Source organism: Zosterops lateralis (assembly GCF_965231275.1).
Source record: "Zosterops lateralis genome assembly, chromosome: 4".
Taxonomy (NCBI): Eukaryota; Metazoa; Chordata; class Aves; order Passeriformes; family Zosteropidae; genus Zosterops; species Zosterops lateralis.
In genome coordinates this window covers 67,486,226-67,504,341 of record NC_139765.1, presented here as the reverse complement: position 1 = coordinate 67,504,341, position 18,116 = coordinate 67,486,226, and the positions used below count along the sequence as shown (strand labels likewise).

Genomic DNA, 18,116 nt, shown 5'->3' with positions numbered 1-18,116 from the left:
TCCCAGCACCATCCACACTACAGTGCTCTTGTGGCTACAGCCCTGTAGCTCCCACTTTGAAAAACATTTCAATGAATCTGGCACCATTTTGTGAGTAGTTTTAAAGAGTTGAGTGATTTTATTTAAAATCACTCCCTTTTTTTTTTCTTACCCTTTCCCTGGTATTTTAAATAGCTACTGTTCCTGTCTCAGACCAAGCAGGATGAGATCTCCCTCCAAGAGGTGGCTCCTGAGAAATGCTGTCTCCATACTGGCATTTTTCTGACAGCACATTGCTGTGGGGATGCCTGGGGCATTTATTTAACCAGCTTTTCCTGGACTGAGCCTTTTCCTGCACCTAGCTCCTGCCCAGTTGGATCACAGGATATTTTTTTGAGTGCCTAAACCCCCTCTAACCTTAGTGCTTTGATCAAAGTGCCACTAAACATCTCCCATGTCCCAGCGGTCTTGTCAATGCCTCTTGTTTGCACAGGGGCTGGAAGAGAAATAAGTTACTTCATTTGAAGCTACTGGACAGATTCACCTCAGCATTCTGCAGCCCTCATCTTTTACTGGTGCTTTTATTGGTGCAATTTGGCCTATAGAATTCATTTCAGTCTCCTGTTGGTACCATTTGCTGAGTGAGGTGTCACTGCAAGGGGACAAAATCAGTAACTGTGACATTGCTTGGAAACGTCTCCTGTGGATTCCTCATTCAGAATAAATAGAGTACAGAATAAAACACTCCCTGGGTCTGCATGGTATTTCTCTGAGGAAGAGGATGAGTTGGTTCCTCAACATCTTTCTTTGCCCACAAGCTCAGTGCTGAATCATCAAGAGGAACTGGTTTGTGATCTGTAACTTTCACAGAATTTTGTCATTCAGACTTAAAAGGAGTTTGTCACCTGGAGTCCACAAAACCACCATGAAATTCCACGTTGGTCTCAGCCTTCAGCCAGCAGGTTGAAAGATTCACACTTTTTCCAGTTCCTGTCTCTTGGGCTCAAGGAAAGGAGATTCTGCAGAAATTAAAATGTCAAAGGAGAGTTAATGCTGTATTTTCATAAGTGCCTCCAGGATTGGGATATGTAAGACATGTATCTCTGTGGGATTGAAAGCAATGCTTGATGTAAAAATAGGGTGAAGAAACCAAAGCAGTTGCTTTGCTTAAGCTCTAGCAGTAAACAAGGAGTGGGGGAGATGGATGTATTGGAATTTATGTGCCTCACTATTTTGAGACACTTTTCTTGTGCCAGAGATTGCACTACTACCCTGATTCCTGAATTCTTGGAATAACAACAAGGAAGCTGGGATCAGTCAGGATGGTCACAACAAGGAGATGAGGAAATACTGGCAGGTATTTTGCCCAGAGCTGTTTCCAAAGTGGGTTTGGTCCAAACATCCTGCAGGACCAGCAGTTACTGGATTTTTGGGTGACTCTCAGCTCCAGCACCCCAATGTTTCCCTCAGACCCAGCACCTGCCTTTCCAGGGTTCACTTTGGTTATTCAGCCACACAAGCCACAACAGAATTTCTAAACTACAGAAATAACCCAGTGCAGCCATTAAAGCTGGTTTTGCTACAATTTAATCTTTATTTCAAAAACAAAATAAAATCCATGTTGTCCATCAGCTGTACCAATGACTTCCCACGTAAGCTCATACTGAAACTGATTCACTGGTTGGTTTTGTGCAGAAAAAAGATGTTAAAAAGCTTAAACACATAAACACACATGGAATTTTATATTAATATGATTGTACCAACTATATTATTAGTAACCTTACAGTAATAAAGTATCAGCCCAAAAGTATAGCAAGAGAGTGACTAGAAAAAATAAGTAATGCACAGCTCATCATAATCTTTGATAACCTAAACTAGCAGCAGCAAGTTTGATTTTGTAGGTCAGGTTTTCTTTGAAGTCCATCAGCTGTTCAGACTTGCTGCACCTATTTTGTGTTAGCATAGAATGGTTTTGTAATGCAGCATTTGGGGCAAGTTCCTTACACAGGGGGCCAAAAGCACATGAATCTGGCTCCTCAGAAGCTGGTGCTCAGGCATAGATTTCCCATCCTGGTCGTTAGAGGTCATTTTAAAGATTGTTTCTTTTTCCTTTCACTGCCTTTGCTCATTTCTTCCAACTACCTGCATTAAAAAAAAAACCCCAAAACAACAGCAACAAGAAAGCTAGAAAACAACATCTTTGAATGCAGTGTTTCCTGCTTGTTCCTGGTATGAGTGGATCTGTTTGGCCATAAAAACACCCATTAACTTACTGTCTCTTCCAAGTCTCAAACAGAAATGTACAGACAACACTAAATTAAATTAAAAGCTACAAGCTCCAGTGCACAAAACCCTGCTTGGTGTAAGCCAAAAGGCTCGTTGGATTGATGTGATGAGCAGAGAAGGCACTCAGATGGGTATTTTAAAAACTATGCCCTCTTGCAAATCCAGTTATAGAAGGATTGAATAACAGCCTCTCCTATCTAAATACCTGCTGGCACAAGCTTGTCCTCCCTGGGTTGATTTGCACTGAAAAGATAGCAAAGAACGTGGATGAAATCAATTTTGGCAGCCCAGAGGTGGGAATGGTGATGAGATGAGCTGGAGGAGGAATTTGCAGAGCTCCTGGGCTGATTTCCAGGGATGTGAAGGGGCTGTCTGTGGAGCAAGGGCGCTTCTCCAGCACAGGCAGGCAGCAAGAAGCCTTATCAGCAGAAAGGCCAAAATTACTTGTGAGTTACAAGATAAGGTTGTGATTTAAGATTAGCAGAAGGCCTGAAGCAGAAACTGCTTTATATTTTGTGTCCAAATTCAGTTACTTCTTTCTCCAGCTGCTCTTGGATCATGTTCTTAACATCACTGTAGTAGCACTCTAAGCTGGTGAGGTGACAGCTGTGAGGACACTGGGCATCACTCACTGCCACTTTGATTACGAATGACTGCTGGAAAAGGATCTCCCACATCCCAGATTCGCTTATAGAGTCAAATCTACTTTGAAAAAATATAGTTAATTAAACTTCCTTTCCCCCTCCCCCATTTCTCTTACATGAAGTAAGATTTTGATCTACAGCACTAGAAGCCAAAGCCAGGATTCAAAATCCTTCCTTTGGCACCTACTAGTGTCTTCACATCAAAGCACTGAGCGTGCAACCACTGTCAGCAAGGTCAGGAGTCAGACTAAATCTGACATTTCTGAACTGCTAGTCTGGAAAATAGCACATAAATTCTAAGCAAAAGGTCTTCTCTGTGTTTATTGTCTTTTACCAAGCTCCAGGAAGCCTTCGTTATCAACACATGTGAAATCATCAAGGTTAAAAAAAAAAAAAAAGTGTCTGAAACACTGGGGCTTCATGCAACTGCAGATGGCCAAATAAGCGGCTGGATGTCTAATTTTTACTTGCTCCTTTTTGAAACTTGGATGCTGCTATGAAAAAAAATAGTCCAAGGAGAGTTAACCTAAACTGCAGGAAGGTGAAGTTAGCTGGAAAGCAAGTTTTAGATGTAACACGCTGTTACATCAATTTTGGAGCACACAAGTACCTCCAACATGTGAACCTGAACACCTACAGCAAACCAAATTATAAGAAACATCCCACCAAGCAGGGCTAAACCAAAACAGAGTTACCAAAATAACTTTAAATATTTTATTTTTGATTTGATTCAATTCAAGCAACTTTTCTAATAGGGTGAGTGCTGCTTTACTAAAATACACAGCAAACCAAGCATTTCACCAGTTTTTTTATTTCCCTGTGTCTTGAAGCTCTGCCTAATGCATCTGCAAGTTTATTTCTCAAAGGCATTATTGCTACAGAGGAGGTACCCAGCAACACCAGACATCCATTCTGGGAGAATCCAGCTTCATCCAGCTGTGCTCTGCCCAGCAGATCAAGCACAGCCTGCCCCAGAGGCAGTTACCAAACAAGGTGTGGGAAGGAATGAGGACACAAGTTTCATCAGGTGGGACAACTGCTGATTTAGATTATCTCAGTGGTCATTGATGGCTTTGTTCTTCTGAATGAGGCAATTTTAAGCCAAAATCCATAGGCAGAGGTGCTAAACTTCTTCCTTTTCGTCTCTTTCCTAGCTACAGTAAGAGAAATTCAGTCTTGAAACTGGGAGTGTGACACCTGTAGCTCTTCTCTGTGGTCACAGCTCCCTCTGCAGTCAGCCCAGCTCCACCAGTGATGCCAGACAGGGAAGTCTCTCCATGAGTCCTGTGCTGTGAACCAGACACAATGCACCAAATTCTCACGAAAATCCCATGGAAAGGACTCAGCAAGGTCAGCAGAGGGATCTCCAACTACTGGAAATCATTCAGCTGGGCCCATGGTCTCCACAGGAGCTGATCAGTGCCAGGGTTATAGAGGGCATGGGGAACCAGGACACCCAAAATCACCCCCTGAGCTGGGCTGGGGTCTGTCCTAAGTGTCCTAAGTCATTGGACTTCTTGGTGTTGTGATCAAACCAGAGGCTGCCAAAAGGATATGTCTGTCTGTCACAGCCCAGACACCTCACTCCAGCACCAAAGGTGTAGGACCAATAATTAACTGCCCTCAAACCTCACCTCTTTTAAAAAACAAACATGAAAATCTAGAGATGCTGCACAAAGATGAAGAATCAAGGCAGAAGGTGCCACAAGAGCCCATCACTGCAGCCTTTGGTGCTGTTCTGGCACCTTATTTGAGTGGACTGGGGGGAGTGGAACAAGGTGAGGGCTGATGCTTTACACTGGAGTGTTCAATGACACCCCCACTGTTTCTGAGCAGCAGCAATGACACAACACAGCCCTTGAGTGCAGTTTTGCTGATTTATTCTTTATTTCAAAAAATAGATTCTGAAAGTGAAAGAATCTTTCAGAAAGCAAAGGAGAACATTATGAAAGGCAAGAGGATCACTGCAGTGTGCATCACTCCATCCTGCCACCACTGCATCCCAGGGAGCATCCCAACACTTCCTCAACTGGCAGCAGCAAAAGGCACCTTTTCCCAGACCTGCCAGACTCAAAGGATTCCCTCACTTCACACAGCCGTGGATCAGTTGTGCAAGATCAGCCCGTGGGAGGCTGCTTTGCTGGCCCAGTAGCTCCCAACGCTGTCAGACTCATATTTCACCTGTGCCAGAGCTGCTTGGTCAGGTACAATGCCACACCAAGCCACGGAGGAACTCTACCAGCAATCATATTCCTGTCCATAAATCCCATTTTTCTCTGGGAGTGGTTGCTGCTTTCTCTTCAGCCACTTCCTTACACCATTGGTTCTGCTGGTACCAACACCCACATCTTCATCAGCTACACTACTAACTCCCCATGTCACTGTGGGCTTGTCTGAAACTCAGACTTATTTTTAGTTTTTTTGTGTAGGAAAGGAAGTTGGAAATGCTGGAAATTCTTGCATAAAATCTTTCGTTGGTATAGCATAGTTCTAAAGGTGTGTCATGTTAAAAACTTTAAAGAAACAAGAATGAAAACACCAAGAAAATCAAGATGTTCTTTCAAGAATTTGATTCTTCAATTGTCTAAGACACCCTGCAGAAAAATCTGTTTTTCTAGGTTAAGTTTCCTTTGACATACATCAGCTCTCCAAGCTCAGTGCAATTATTCTGAATTAGCATAAAACTATTGTGCAGCATGTAATGGTAACCCTAAGTTACCACTACAGAGGTCAACAAAGGGAATTCTGCCTGCCCAGGCAGGGTCTGTGTTTTTCCCTCAGAGAAGCTCATTCTCAGGCCCATGTTCTCCATCCTGCTCTTCACAGGGTCTTCTACAGGTTGATTCTTTCCCCTTGCACAAGCCGTGCTCGGAAGTTCCAAATATCCTTCAAAACAAAAATGAAACAAAGGAAAAGCACCTTGAGGGTCAGAAAAAAAGAGTGACCAGGATTCCAGTTTACAGAGATGGAAAATAGAGGATTACTTAGTTCTTATCATCTTGTGAAGGTGAAATAAGATCTGGGCACTCCTCTGGAAGAAAACTCCAGCTCTGGCTAAACAAAATCCTTAAAGCTACATAAAGAAAACAGAGAGACTTCCCTGGGGTTTGTACAAACAACTTCATTTCCACTCAGAAGGAGAAAGCCTCACTACACATCCCTTCGGATTTCACCAAGCACCTAAACAACCCCAGGAACTGGAAAGCCAAGCAAGCTGTGGCTTTACAGACATGAAAGATCAGCTTGCAAAACACAGCTGGGCACCCCACCACACCCAGACACACTGGGGAGAAACACACAGAACAACACAAACACACCAAGGGTGAAAAAGAAAGTCCCCCCCTTCCAGAAAGCCCCAGATATTGTAAAACAGAACATTTTAAAAGAAAAATGCTGCTTTTACATCTAGACTTTACTGCCTTGATACTGGCTTTGCACTTGCTTGGGAACTACTGCAGATTAAGATATTCAGAATACTTTTACCCCAGTAACAAGGTTTATTTTTCTTTCAGTGGCTGGATCCCTGAAGAATTTACATTTGCTTTCTATTTTACTCAATGATCTCAGTTATTCAGCAAGAGTCCATTAGTCCCTTTTTTTTTTTTTTTTTTTTTTTTTTTTTTTTTTTTTTTTTTTTTTTTGAGGCAGATGTGTATCACTCTTGACAAACCTGCTGTATCTCAAGTATAAACAACTGATTTTGGATTATATTTAAGCAAAAATAATCCATTTGTTTTTGTGATCAGATGGGGCTTCTTGTTTTAAAAGGAAAATCCACTCACCATTAGGAGGGGAAACTCTTAAGAAGTGTGAACATACAAACTGGACAAGCACTGAATTTATTCCAACTTACAGTTTTGAATTTGGAGCAAATGACCATATTTTTTACTTACAAGCAGAGCTTCAGAAGGAACTTCTGGAGCTCAAGGGATGTGAAGAGAGCAAAGCAAAGAGGAAGAAGGCCAGAGAGCAAGGCATTATGAGGAAAAAGGCCCCAAAAAAGTCTGCCAGTCATCCCCTGAACATCAGGCCTTTTATCCTGCCAAGCACCTCTGCTTGGTACAGCCTGATCTGCCAACCCGGGCACAGCAAAGAGCACCAATCTGCCACAGAGAGATTTAGGAAAGGGAACTGACCTGGTTTGTGACAAAGGGCACTGAGCCAAGTCTCACCTTAAGCTCCACAGAAGTTGCATTGTATTTCTTGGACACCATGTCCTGCAGCTCCTTCTCCAGGTGCTCCTGAGTCGTGTTCTTGACATCAATGTAGTGACACTCTGAGCTGGCAAAGTGGCAGCTGATGCTCTGTGTGAGGAAAGTGCATCACTCACTGTCACATCGACTACAAACAACTGCTGGACAAAACCTTGTGCATTCCAGATGTGGACACATCACTCCTTCCTTACAGATTATGGCAGCAAATTCCTCCTTTCCAAGTGCTCTGGAGAGCATCCCCTTGGAGAAATACCCCTGTTGCTGACATGCTCTTCCTCCTTCCCTTCTCCCCCTCCCTCACTGCCTCAGCATGAGCTGCACTATTTGACCTCACAATATCAGCAGCTGGGGTGGAAATAGAGAGAGTCAGGGCTGGGGCAGACCTGTGTGTTCTGTAAGGGCTCTTAGTTCCTGCACCCAGAGGGTCACAACCCACTCATTTTGCATCCACTAATAAACTGCCACAGGGGCTGAAAGAACAGGCTACACAATAGGCAAAAATATAAATATAAATATAAAAATAGAGCGCCCTGTGCTGCAGTGCCTGGATGAATCTCTTCTGAGACAGGACCAGGCCTCCAAAAATAACTTTTCCCTGTTTCAGTTAAAGAATCACGTCAATAAATCTTTTATTAAGAAAAGGGGTTGTGCAATCATATAAATAAATATTATTTATTGAATGATGGAGACTCTTCTTATCCAAAGATGGGATACCAAGAAGACAGGGAAAAAAAAATTAGGGAAAGTCCTGATATCTGGCACAGCTGAAAGAGAACTTTCAGAAAAGCAAGTACAGCCAAACAGGCTTTAATTTAAACATAGATTCAACATCTAATTTCTACTCCTATTTTGTTTTTCTCAAACAGCTGCATAGCTTGCTCTTCCTACAGAAGACAGATGTTTAAAAATAAAATAATAAAAAAACCCAAGAGAGTGCTGAAGTCTATTAGGAAGGTAAAAACTCTTTAAAAAACAATCATCCACATATTCATGAACTGAGAAAAGATTCAAAGGGGGTGGGGGATAAAAATAGAAAGAGGGATAGTTGGATACCTTTTTTTTAAATCAAGAATATAAAAAAATGTATCAAGAGATCTTTTCCTACCTTTCTGAAACCTGATGTCCTGTTTATCCCAGAGCCATGAATGAGCAGGGGATGGAAGAATACTGTGTCTCCCTTCTCCATGACAAGGTGAACCTTGGGAATCTTCTCATCCTCCTCAAGCAGCCCATGGAAAAGTTTGTTGGTTTTACCCTAGGACAGAAAAAGGCTGAACTGAAATCACTCAGCTAAAATGAGAGGAAGTGCTGATTCTCAGAGCACAGCAGGGACAGCTGTGGATATAACCCTGATGTACAGAAAAATGGTATTTCTGTATTTTCTGCAGCTGGTTTGGACAAAGACATTCTCAGCTGGAGAGAACAGAGAACTGGGAAACCCCACAAGGGTGGCCTGATGCCACTGCTGGAGTCCAGCCTTCTGCTCCTGGTATAACCATCACCAATGACAGTCCAGGCCAGGAAACACACGCTCTTAAGGGAAAGATACCACTTGATATTTTATTCCATCCAGTTGTTTACTGTGGCACTTTCTCCTCTTTGGGACAGCACACATGCTACCAGGCAGGAACAAACTGACAGGAGGAAACAGAGCCCTCAGACTTGGCAAGGGCAGTGGAAAACGTTGGCATGTGTTTGTGCTGTCATGTCACAACGTGCTGGACATTTCCTAGGTGAAAGTGGGAACAGAGGCAAATCTACCCATGTCACATGGAGTGAGGTCATCCAAGAAACCCTCTCCCAAATCAATATCAGTATTTGCATAAACAGAAAAAAAAAAAAAAAAAAAGGAAAAAAACCACTGAAAACCTCAGGTTTGACCTACACATCCTCCCCCTACAGTGAGTCCTTCCCAGCCAGAATACATCCCCTTCCTGCACGCCCTTCCCAAGCCCTCCATGACACTCCACCTCCAGATCTGGATATCCATGAGGCTTGAGGGCTGTCCTGTGTGTCCCTGGCTGCACCACCAGGCAGCCGTTGTCCTGGTCAGCCCTCTCCATGGCGGTCCAGGCGCACACGATGCGGGACGCGGGCCGGAACGGGAAATAGTGCAGGTCCTGGTGCATGGGGTGCAGGAATGTCTGCTTCTCTGCAACACAGCGCAGAAACCTCATCAGCCTCAGCAAACCCGGCACAGCCTTTTCCTTCCTGGTAAACCACTGTGGCACGTCCTAAGGAGCTGCTGCTTCTCCCTGGAGACACTGGGTGGACTCAGCGCCTGCTCCAGCCCAGCCATGGAAGGAAGCCAAGCAGTTCGGCTGCCATCCCACCCCAAAATGGACCATGGTGGTGGCTCTTGGGTCACACAGTGACAGGCAGGAGGTTGCTTTGCTCTGTGACCCCTCAGGAGGCTCCTTTTGCTGGCCTTCACCACCACCATCACACATTTTCATCACTCATTTTGGCTGCTCTCCAGCTTTGAGAACTTTAACCACCACGGTGTTGCACAAACCTGCCCAGCACAAAGACCTTCCAAGAGCTGTGCTGTCTGCAGGCACAGTACTGGATGTACTGCTGTGATGCAAGCAGAATCAACCCCGCCTGTGCTGCACCCCTGCTCATGTTTATTTAGCTTTCTCTTAAAGAAGAAGGAAAAAAAAATCTCAATTTATGGACTGCAGCTTCCATAGAGTCTCTGCCCTGGAGGCTCTCTTCCATGAAGTCTAAGCAAAAATAAATATTCTTGAAGCTTTGCTTGTTATTTTTTTTCCCCCATGGAAATGGAAACATCATCCACACCAAAAGAGCCTTTTATATAAAATTTATATACTTATTTTGCCATTGATTTTGCTCCTTTAATCAATACAGTTAGGATATTTCTACTTGCCTCATTTGCCATACTATTTAAACTTTGTGCAGCTTCAAAAACCCTTGTGCTTTGTCATGTTGTCTCATTAAATAAAGGTAAAAAAGAAAACAAACTATCACCAACTTGGCTTTGTAAATTTTCAATGTTATTTGGGTTTAGGGTTTTTTTACAGCTTTTCTAAAATACTATGTTCAATTCTGGCATACACACAATAATTCATCCATTTTCCTCTAATCCAAGTTTTCCTTACCAGAATCTGGAAGTTTATTTATCAGCATGGTGTGCATTGCCATGATGTTTGGCCCTGTGAAGCACTCAACATATTTGAGGACCTACAAGGAAGAAAACATTAGAAAAAAAAATTAGAAACATGAAAAACAAGAGGAAATATTGCTGAGGAAGCACTGGGAGATGGATGTTTGGCTGAGGACAAAGGTATAGGAGGAGGAAGTTGAGGAGGATGGAGGGATGCAGGACAGGAGGCAGGATCTGGCATGGCACACAAATGGGAATGGTGGGAGGAGGCCAAGAGGGAAGATGGTGCTGCAGGCTGCTGGGAGGGGTGGAAAAGATGGGGAGGGCACTCCCACAGAGCTGTATCTGCCACATGAATATGGGCTGCAAGGCTGGACCTGCCCAGGGACAGATGTTTGCCTGGACAAAACACACTCAGAACATGTTGCTGATCTGTCCCTCCAGCCTGGCGTGGAGGGACAGATCATATTCCTGACTGGCTCCACAGCAGCACTGCTTTAAGTCTTTCTGCCCCAACCTCCATCCATCTCTTGTTCATGCAGAACACTCTTAAAAGCCAACCTGATCTTCCTTCCTCACTTGTGTGTTTATGGCAGTGACCTGCAAGGTCAGATAACCCCCATACAGGCTCTTCCACCACAAACTTTTCTTTGTTTTACCTCTGGTAGAGTGCAGTATCTGAACAGCTCTTCATCTTCCTGGAAGTCCTGTACTTTATTAACCACTCTTTCAGACTGACCAAACTGGGATTTCAGGGACTCATCCTTCATAATCATAACTCCTGGTGGATTCACCTCTCTTTTACAGATTTTTGTGAACTCATTCCTGCAAAACCAGAGGGAACGTCCACGTTGGAAGAACCCAAGGATCTCCAGCTTCCCCCCAGAGCTCCCCCCAGCACGTCAGGAAAGTGTCTCGTACCTGAAGCGCTCGATGTCCTGGTCAGAAACGAGATTCCTGATGAGCAGGTACCCATTGTCCTCATAGAACTGCCTCTGCTCTCTGCTCAGCAGGTCGTTGTCCAGGGTGTAGCTGGGACACACAGGGACACGTTAACCATGTCTGGTGTGCTTGGGGGAAGGAAAGACTGAGCTCTGAAGGCTGCTTTGCTTTTATCTCTACCAAGGAAGATGCAGCTTACCAAAACCTCCCTGAATGAGGAACGACACTGACTTGGGCTGAAGTAGGAATGCCTATCTGGGGTGTGAATTAAGGAATATATAATCAAGCAAAATAGATTAGAACATTATTATCTACAGGCATGAGTCCTTGATCCTACAGTGCTGTTCATCTTAAAGGCAGGTGCTGTGCTGGACACTCAATCCACGTTCTTGTTAATTTTGCTTCTATAACAATGAACAATAATAAAAAATATCCTAAAAATGAAAATAATCTAAAACAATAAAGCAATAGGAGTAAACCTGAGATTTCACGTTCTCATACAGTGTTGCAAGCCCTCACCTTATCTCCAGTTACTGTAGAGATCAGGTCCCTCCCAAATGACAGGGACAGCAGGAAGAGAAGATAGCTTTAGACTTGTCCTCCACTTCAATTCAACAGGTTTTTAAAAAGTATTTGTTTTCTTTTATGCAGAGACATTCTCATCAACAGGGCAATTAAAACCCACTTGCTAAAGAAGCCTCACAAGAACTTTGTGCATGGTATTGAAGTGTCATCCATAACAAAAACGAGCATTTTCATGCTGATCTTTTGTTCTACACATGCATGTTTGCTTCAGGGTTTTATGAAAACCACCGACTTTCCTCTACTGCTCATAAAAGCACAAATGCTTTGGGAATAAGAAATAGGTCTCACCACAGCAGCTGTGTCTGTGGTCCCCACACCAGGAAGCTGAAACAATTTATCTTGTCAAGAGTCACATACAGTGGGAGAAGAACAACACATGAAAAAATGTGTGGCAAAAATGATGAGCCAGAGGGAGGAAAGGCGCTAGGAACTGGATGAAAGATGGAGAGAACATAGGGAGACCAGGTGGCAACTGCCACAGCAGGGCCCAGAGCAAGAAATCCCCCAACTGAGGGCACTAGTGCTCCATACACCACATTTCAGGCCTGATTTCAGTGAATATGGGACTCCTGTCACCATTCAGGCTCCTGAATGTTCACAGAGAGCTGATGGAGACAGAGGCACAGGGCCCTCCTCAGCACCTCTACCTCCCTGAATGAAGGGACAGCAGACAAGCCCACCCAGGGCTGGACTCCATTTCAGCACCCTCCTCCCAGCTCTGCAGTGCCCCTTCCTCTCTCTGGTTTTCCTCTTGACACTTTGTAACACTCAGAGGACAGGTCTGGATTGCCTGGACAACTGAAACCAAGAGGCACAGAGATTAAAACAAAACCAGTGAACTGATGTACCATTTGATGTATCAAATAGATCTATTTTTATTAGAGTCTGCCATTTACTTTATCCACAAACCTTTCTTGCTCTAGCCCTGCTTAGTCATGTTTTTGTCCAAAGCTACTTGCATCATCATGACCCAGATTTCAAAACAAACAGGTTGTGCAGCACCTCTCCTTACTTCCTGTATCTTCACAGCCAGGGTGCTTCCCTATCATTTATTCTTCTTTTTGTGTTCCTACTTGTGTTTATGGCAGTCTGAGTCAACAACTACCCATCTGCCTTCTTATTTTTAATCGATTGGAGGAATCCTACATCCTGTTTGATCACATCCTCTTCTATGTATTATAACACAGACGTAACTTGTCAGCATTCTGCTCTGCGAAAAAGCAGATTTATTTTTTTTTAAAGTAACATTTATGACAGCAGCTTTAAAAATACCCTCAGTGAGCAGTCTCCACTTCACTTTTGGAACCATGGGACATATCAATGCAAAAACTTATTTCTACCCAGCTTTCCTTTGCCTTATGTTGGCAGCCTCCAACATTTCCACCTCGGTTCTCCCACTCACAAACTAAACCTTGATGTTTCTCCTGCTGCTGGTACGACAGCCAAATCTGTACCTTTCAACGAAATCTGTTGTTTTCCTGCAGTTTTTAAGTCATGCAGATTTTATCTCCCCAAATAAAGGGAGAGTTGACTCTCTAGGAGGAATATTCGCTGCAGGGAACCCTCTGTCTCGGTGCTGGGGGGTGCCAAGATGCACATCCCAGCTCCCAAAGTTTGCAGGGCTGAAGCTCAGGGAGAGGTCTCGGGGTGGGCCAGGTGCTGACCCTAAAATTCCAGTGGGGGCTGCCCCGGGACATGGGGGAGGATCTGCCCTGTGCGGCCTCCCCAGGCCGGTCCCTGCAGGACAAACCGCGGACCCACAAGGGCGCGGGGAGCGCGGGGCAAATCCTGCCGGGCTGGGGGAAAGCGGAGCCCCGACCTACGGGGAGCCAACGTCCTGCTGCTTCCCGACCCCACAGCAGAAAGGATACAGGAGCCGGGGCCGCTGCCAGCCGCGGGGAGAGGTGCCGCAGGATGGTGTCCAGCCGGGCCGCCGAGCGCCCCCCGAGCCGCCCCCCGAGTCTCTCTCCGAGCCGCTCCATGGCGCCCTCAGCGCTGTCCCGGCCGGGGCGGAGCCGCGCCCGCCGCATGCTCAGAGCCCCAGCGCCCTCAGAGCCCCGCGGCGGCCGGAGACACGGCACGGCGGTGGGAAGGGCTTGAGGGAAGGCAGGGCGGCCCTCAGAGCCCGGAGAGCGCCGGGAGCCGCGGGCCGAGGGCGGTGCGGGGCGGGAGGGGCCGTGAGGGGCCGTGAAGGAGCCCTCAGAGCCCTCAGAGCGCCGGGAGCCGCGGGCCGAGGGCCGTGCGGAGCCATGACGGAGCCCTCAGAGCGCCGGGAGCCGTGAGGAGCCCTGACGGAGCCGTGAGGGAGCCCTGACAGCCCTCAGAGCGCCGGCAGCACTCCCGGCCGGGAAGGGCCTGAGGGAGGCCAGGCCGGGCGTACGGAGAGCTCGGAATTTTCCCAGCGGATTTATTTACTTCTCTCTCTCTTTTTTTTTTTTTTTTTTTTCCCATTCTCTGCCAGCAGCGAGTGCGGGTTTCATCAGCCCCGTGTGGAGAGCAGCGCTTGGCACAGTGCATTGCTGAGGCCGGCGTGGATCGATGCCTTATCTCCTGTCTCTAAGGAGACCGCCTGAGTTTGCCTCATCCCTCCGTGAAAATGTTAGGCGAGATTTTTGCGGCCTCAGTATGAAAACAGACCTCACACCTGCCAGGCTGTCCATAAATCCCTGGCTCATGAGCAATCCAGGCCCTGCTCCCACAGAGGCACCATCACAAGTCTCCTGTAGCTCCAGGCAGTCTCATGATGACAGGGTGTGCAGCTAAACTCTGCTTTAGGAAGCTTAACTCCCATTCTGGAACAGGTTTTGCTGGAATCTGGGGTGACATGTTGGATCAAAAACTCACCTGTCAATACATTGAGCTTCCTGTTCGTGCTGCAGGTGAACAGAAGCTGAGACATGGGTAGGAAGGGCTCTTGTACATAAACCTGTATCCTGGAAGCTGGTTCCCTTTAAAACTCAGTGGTAAAACTCCCACTGATTTAAGTAAACTACAGCAGGTTTACAAACTGCTCTGGTCTGTGGTGCATTTGTGTTTATGGCTCTTATGGTATGCTTGGAGTCAAGTCCCTTCGGGGGCATAACAGAACAGGCTGTTCACAGAAATGGGACAAACAAGGTTGGGAACCCAGTAAAAAACCCTCTCTAAACGATTTTGTGTAGTCACAGAGGCAAGAGTGAAGACACTGTGAAGGTACAACAGCAGTGACAGCACCCTTCATTACCAACAAAATCAGACTTTTGACTCCTGAGCCATAGGAAAACTCACAGTCATAAGAAAACAGAAAGTTAATGAAAGTCTCTCAAATCAAACTAGTGAGGAAGAACAGAAAAAAAAAAGGCAAGTAGAGTAATAGCTTTATTATTGAACTCCTAATTGTAACTGCATTGAAAGGCCTATATATAATTCAGATCTATGCTGCAATTGGTTTCGCAATCCAAACTGAAACAGGAACCTCAATAAATCTCATCTGTTTCAAAGTTTAGGTAAAAGCCCCATCAAAAAGATGAAGCAGAATAATGCTATACATGCCTATTGTGGCATGGACCTGTTTGCAATGTAGATGTTTCTTCCACAGATATGTGACAGCATCTTATGCAAAGGTGCCTTTCATACCTGAAAAAAATGAACAAAAAGTAGGGATTTGGCTGTGCTGATTTAGGAGTTTGAGATCTAAGATGCTTTTATATAAACACAATGCACACTTAGATATATATTGAATCACAGAACATCCTGAGATGGAAGGGACCCACAAGAACCATCAGTCCAACTCCTGGCCCAGCACAAGACAAGCCCAAGAATAGCACCCTGTGCCTGAGAATGGTGTCCAAAGGCTTCTTGAGCTCTGTCAGCCCTGGTGCTGTGACCACTGCCCTGGGGAGCTTGTCCCAGTTCCCAACCATCCTCTGGATGAAGAACCTTTTCCTAATACATGCTTTTTTAAACAAGAAGAGCCTCAAAAATACCTAATATCTCTGTGCATTAAATACCATTATTCCTTTTTACTTATACCCTCTCTGGCAATCTCAATACCAGTAACTCCCAAGGACTGCCCTGTTTTATTCTATCACAGCCCAAAGAATTCAGGACATCTCACCCACCTTGACAGGAGCAGCAGTGGGTGGCTGAGGTCATTGCCCTGTATTTGTACCCTCCTGCTGATGGATCGAACTTTAACACAACAAAAGATCGATCTCGGCCACTGCTGACACAGTGTGGTGTAGCCACACCACCTAGAATTAGAAGTGTGTGGACACACTTTAAAAAAAAAATCCTTTGCATCTAAACAGTTCAGAGTGAATAATTTTCAAATCCATTGATAAGCATCACTGAAATACAGGCTGAATACTCATGAACCCAAGAAAAGAAACAAGGGAGAAATTTTCTTTGTTAAGGAAAGTGATGGTGGCATTAATCATTGTATTAAAATGGATGGCATTTAAGAGAGGCTGTGTCTTTGCAAAGTACTTTTACAGCTATGTCTGTCAGTTTTCTGAATTTTATAGAACATTTTTATACAGATGGTTTGCATTTGGCTTTTAGTTTTAATGTTTTCTGTTCATTAAATCACAAAACTAATAAAAACTAAACTATTGAGATTCCTACAGCAGCACAGGAACATTCCTAATGCACAGTCTTATAATTTAATAAGCATCTCAATTGACTATTAAAATCCACATTATGATCAGAACTGTAATTCCAAAGATGAGGTCTTCTGAAAGCTTAATTTACTGTGGTGGGAAGTGGCAGCTGCTCCAACTCAACAAAATTGGCTTTTTTAACTGAGATGCCAGGGAAAACAGATGTTGCTGAGACAATAACAACAAAATCCACCACCAACGCACAGGTTCATTTCTCATCACCAGAGGAGTCGAGAAGAGCTTCTGTGCATACATAGAAGGGAGAGGAGGGAAAGGGAGATGTGGATTCATGAAGAAACAAAATAAGGTGCACAGTGACAAAGGACGTGGAAAGGGTCAAGGGTCTCGATGACTCCTCTGCCTTGGGCTTTCCTTTAGTTCCTGGCCTCTGCTGAATTCCAAGCTTTGGGCAACCTTTATCTTAAGGAGGAGCTACTGTCAGGCTTCCCTTCAGCTGTCCCAGACTTCTCAACTGGGGGTTCCCACCCATTCCTTATTGACACAGATCGCTTTGGAAATACCAGAGACAGCTGGAACCACCAGTGTTCTGAGAAGAGTGTAAAAAACCCAATTGTGGTTGGCTTTTGTCATGCCAGCCAACCTCAGCAGCCAGTGAGCCAGAAAGGAAAATTCTCCCTCATGGACATGTTGCTCCTATTGATGTCCACGGCTTCCAAAAGGGATCCCATTCTCCCTCATGACCACCCAGCCGGGAAAAACACCTACCAAAGGGCTGAACAAGAGGGGATTTTATTACCTTTCCCTTTTCAAGCACCAGTCACAGGGGTGGCAATCACATCTCATGGTCAGAATGCAGACCTGAACTCAGGTGACTCTTCCCCGCTGTTCACCTGACTTCCAGGGAAAATCAGTGAAGCACTAAATGTCAGTCCCCGTGCCCACCCACTCCCCACTGTCACTCAGGTCTGCTGCCCTCTCACTGCAGCAATCACATTAATTTTCATTATCTTCTTATTAGAAAATGCTCAATCCTGAATTTAGATCAGAACGTGAAATCAAAAAACTGCCTAACAAAAAGGACCAAACTATTCTGGCTTTATATACTGCCACAGATTTTAACAGAGTTGTTTTTCCCTGAAGCAGAAAGCAAAACGCTGAGGGAAAAAAACAGGCTTAAGAGCAACAACTGTTACAAACTTTCCAAAAAGATATGCTACTTGTCAAATGTGTTGATTATCCTAGTGAATATTTCGATTATTAAATGCTTTCTTTTAAAAGAAATTTCTTTTCTCCACTCTTTTCCCAACTTGGATGGAATTTTACAAGCAGGAATGGGAGCTGGTGCATGCAGAGATTCCTGTGTATGTGAACAAAGCACATCATGTTTGTATAAATGACTGGACATGGCTGCTAAAAACAACTGTTCACTGTTGCTTTCTCACAGCCTTTTGGCACCAGCATCTCAAAAATCCCTTCATTTAAGAGGAATCTCTACGTGTCTTGCTTAATGGTGAAGGATTTAGGACTTGCCAGTCCCTTACAATATATCCTCCTACAGTTCACTGGGATCTGCAATCTCTGACTTAGCAAAACAAATCATAAAACTTCGTAAACAAAGGTGATGCTCACAGAGGACTTCCCAAGTTATCACCCACTCAGCGGGGCACCAGAAGCACTTTGGGATGTAAATTCCTGCCATCAGGAAGCATTGGGAGAGGCTTTTAAATCGGCTCACCCA

General features: G+C 44.9%; 1 protein-coding gene across 1 annotated transcript; it reads right to left on the bottom strand.

Moving 5' to 3' along the window:
• Window positions 1–4,772: 4,772 nt before the first annotated feature.
• PHYH (phytanoyl-CoA 2-hydroxylase) lies at window positions 4,773–13,787 on the bottom strand. Its single transcript, XM_083858759.1, has 9 exons — window positions 13,649–13,787; window positions 11,392–11,447; window positions 11,172–11,282; window positions 10,910–11,075; window positions 10,246–10,327; window positions 9,094–9,275; window positions 8,229–8,378; window positions 7,082–7,213; window positions 4,773–5,795 (listed from the first exon to the last, which is right to left on the bottom strand). The coding sequence occupies exons 1-9, from the start codon at window positions 13,757–13,759 to the stop codon at window positions 5,742–5,744; spliced, it is 1,044 nt and encodes a 347-aa protein (XP_083714885.1). The 5' UTR covers window positions 13,760–13,787; the 3' UTR covers window positions 4,773–5,741.
• Between the last annotated feature and the right edge of the window lie 4,329 nt (window positions 13,788–18,116).

What these genes read in the sequence shown, in the direction of transcription:
- PHYH (XM_083858759.1), bottom strand. Translation starts at nt 13,759, where the DNA reads ATGGAGCGGCTCGGAGAGAGACTCGGGGGGCGGCTCGGGGGGCGCTCG. An exon ending in CCTCATTCAGGGAGGTTTTG is followed by an intron (nt 11,283 to 11,391) that starts GTAAGCTGCATC and finishes TGTGTGTCCCAG; the next exon opens with CTACACCCTGGACAACGACC. An exon ending in GATACTGCACTCTACCAGAG is followed by an intron (nt 10,328 to 10,909) that starts GTAAAACAAAGA and finishes TCTTCCTTGTAG; the next exon opens with GTCCTCAAATATGTTGAGTG.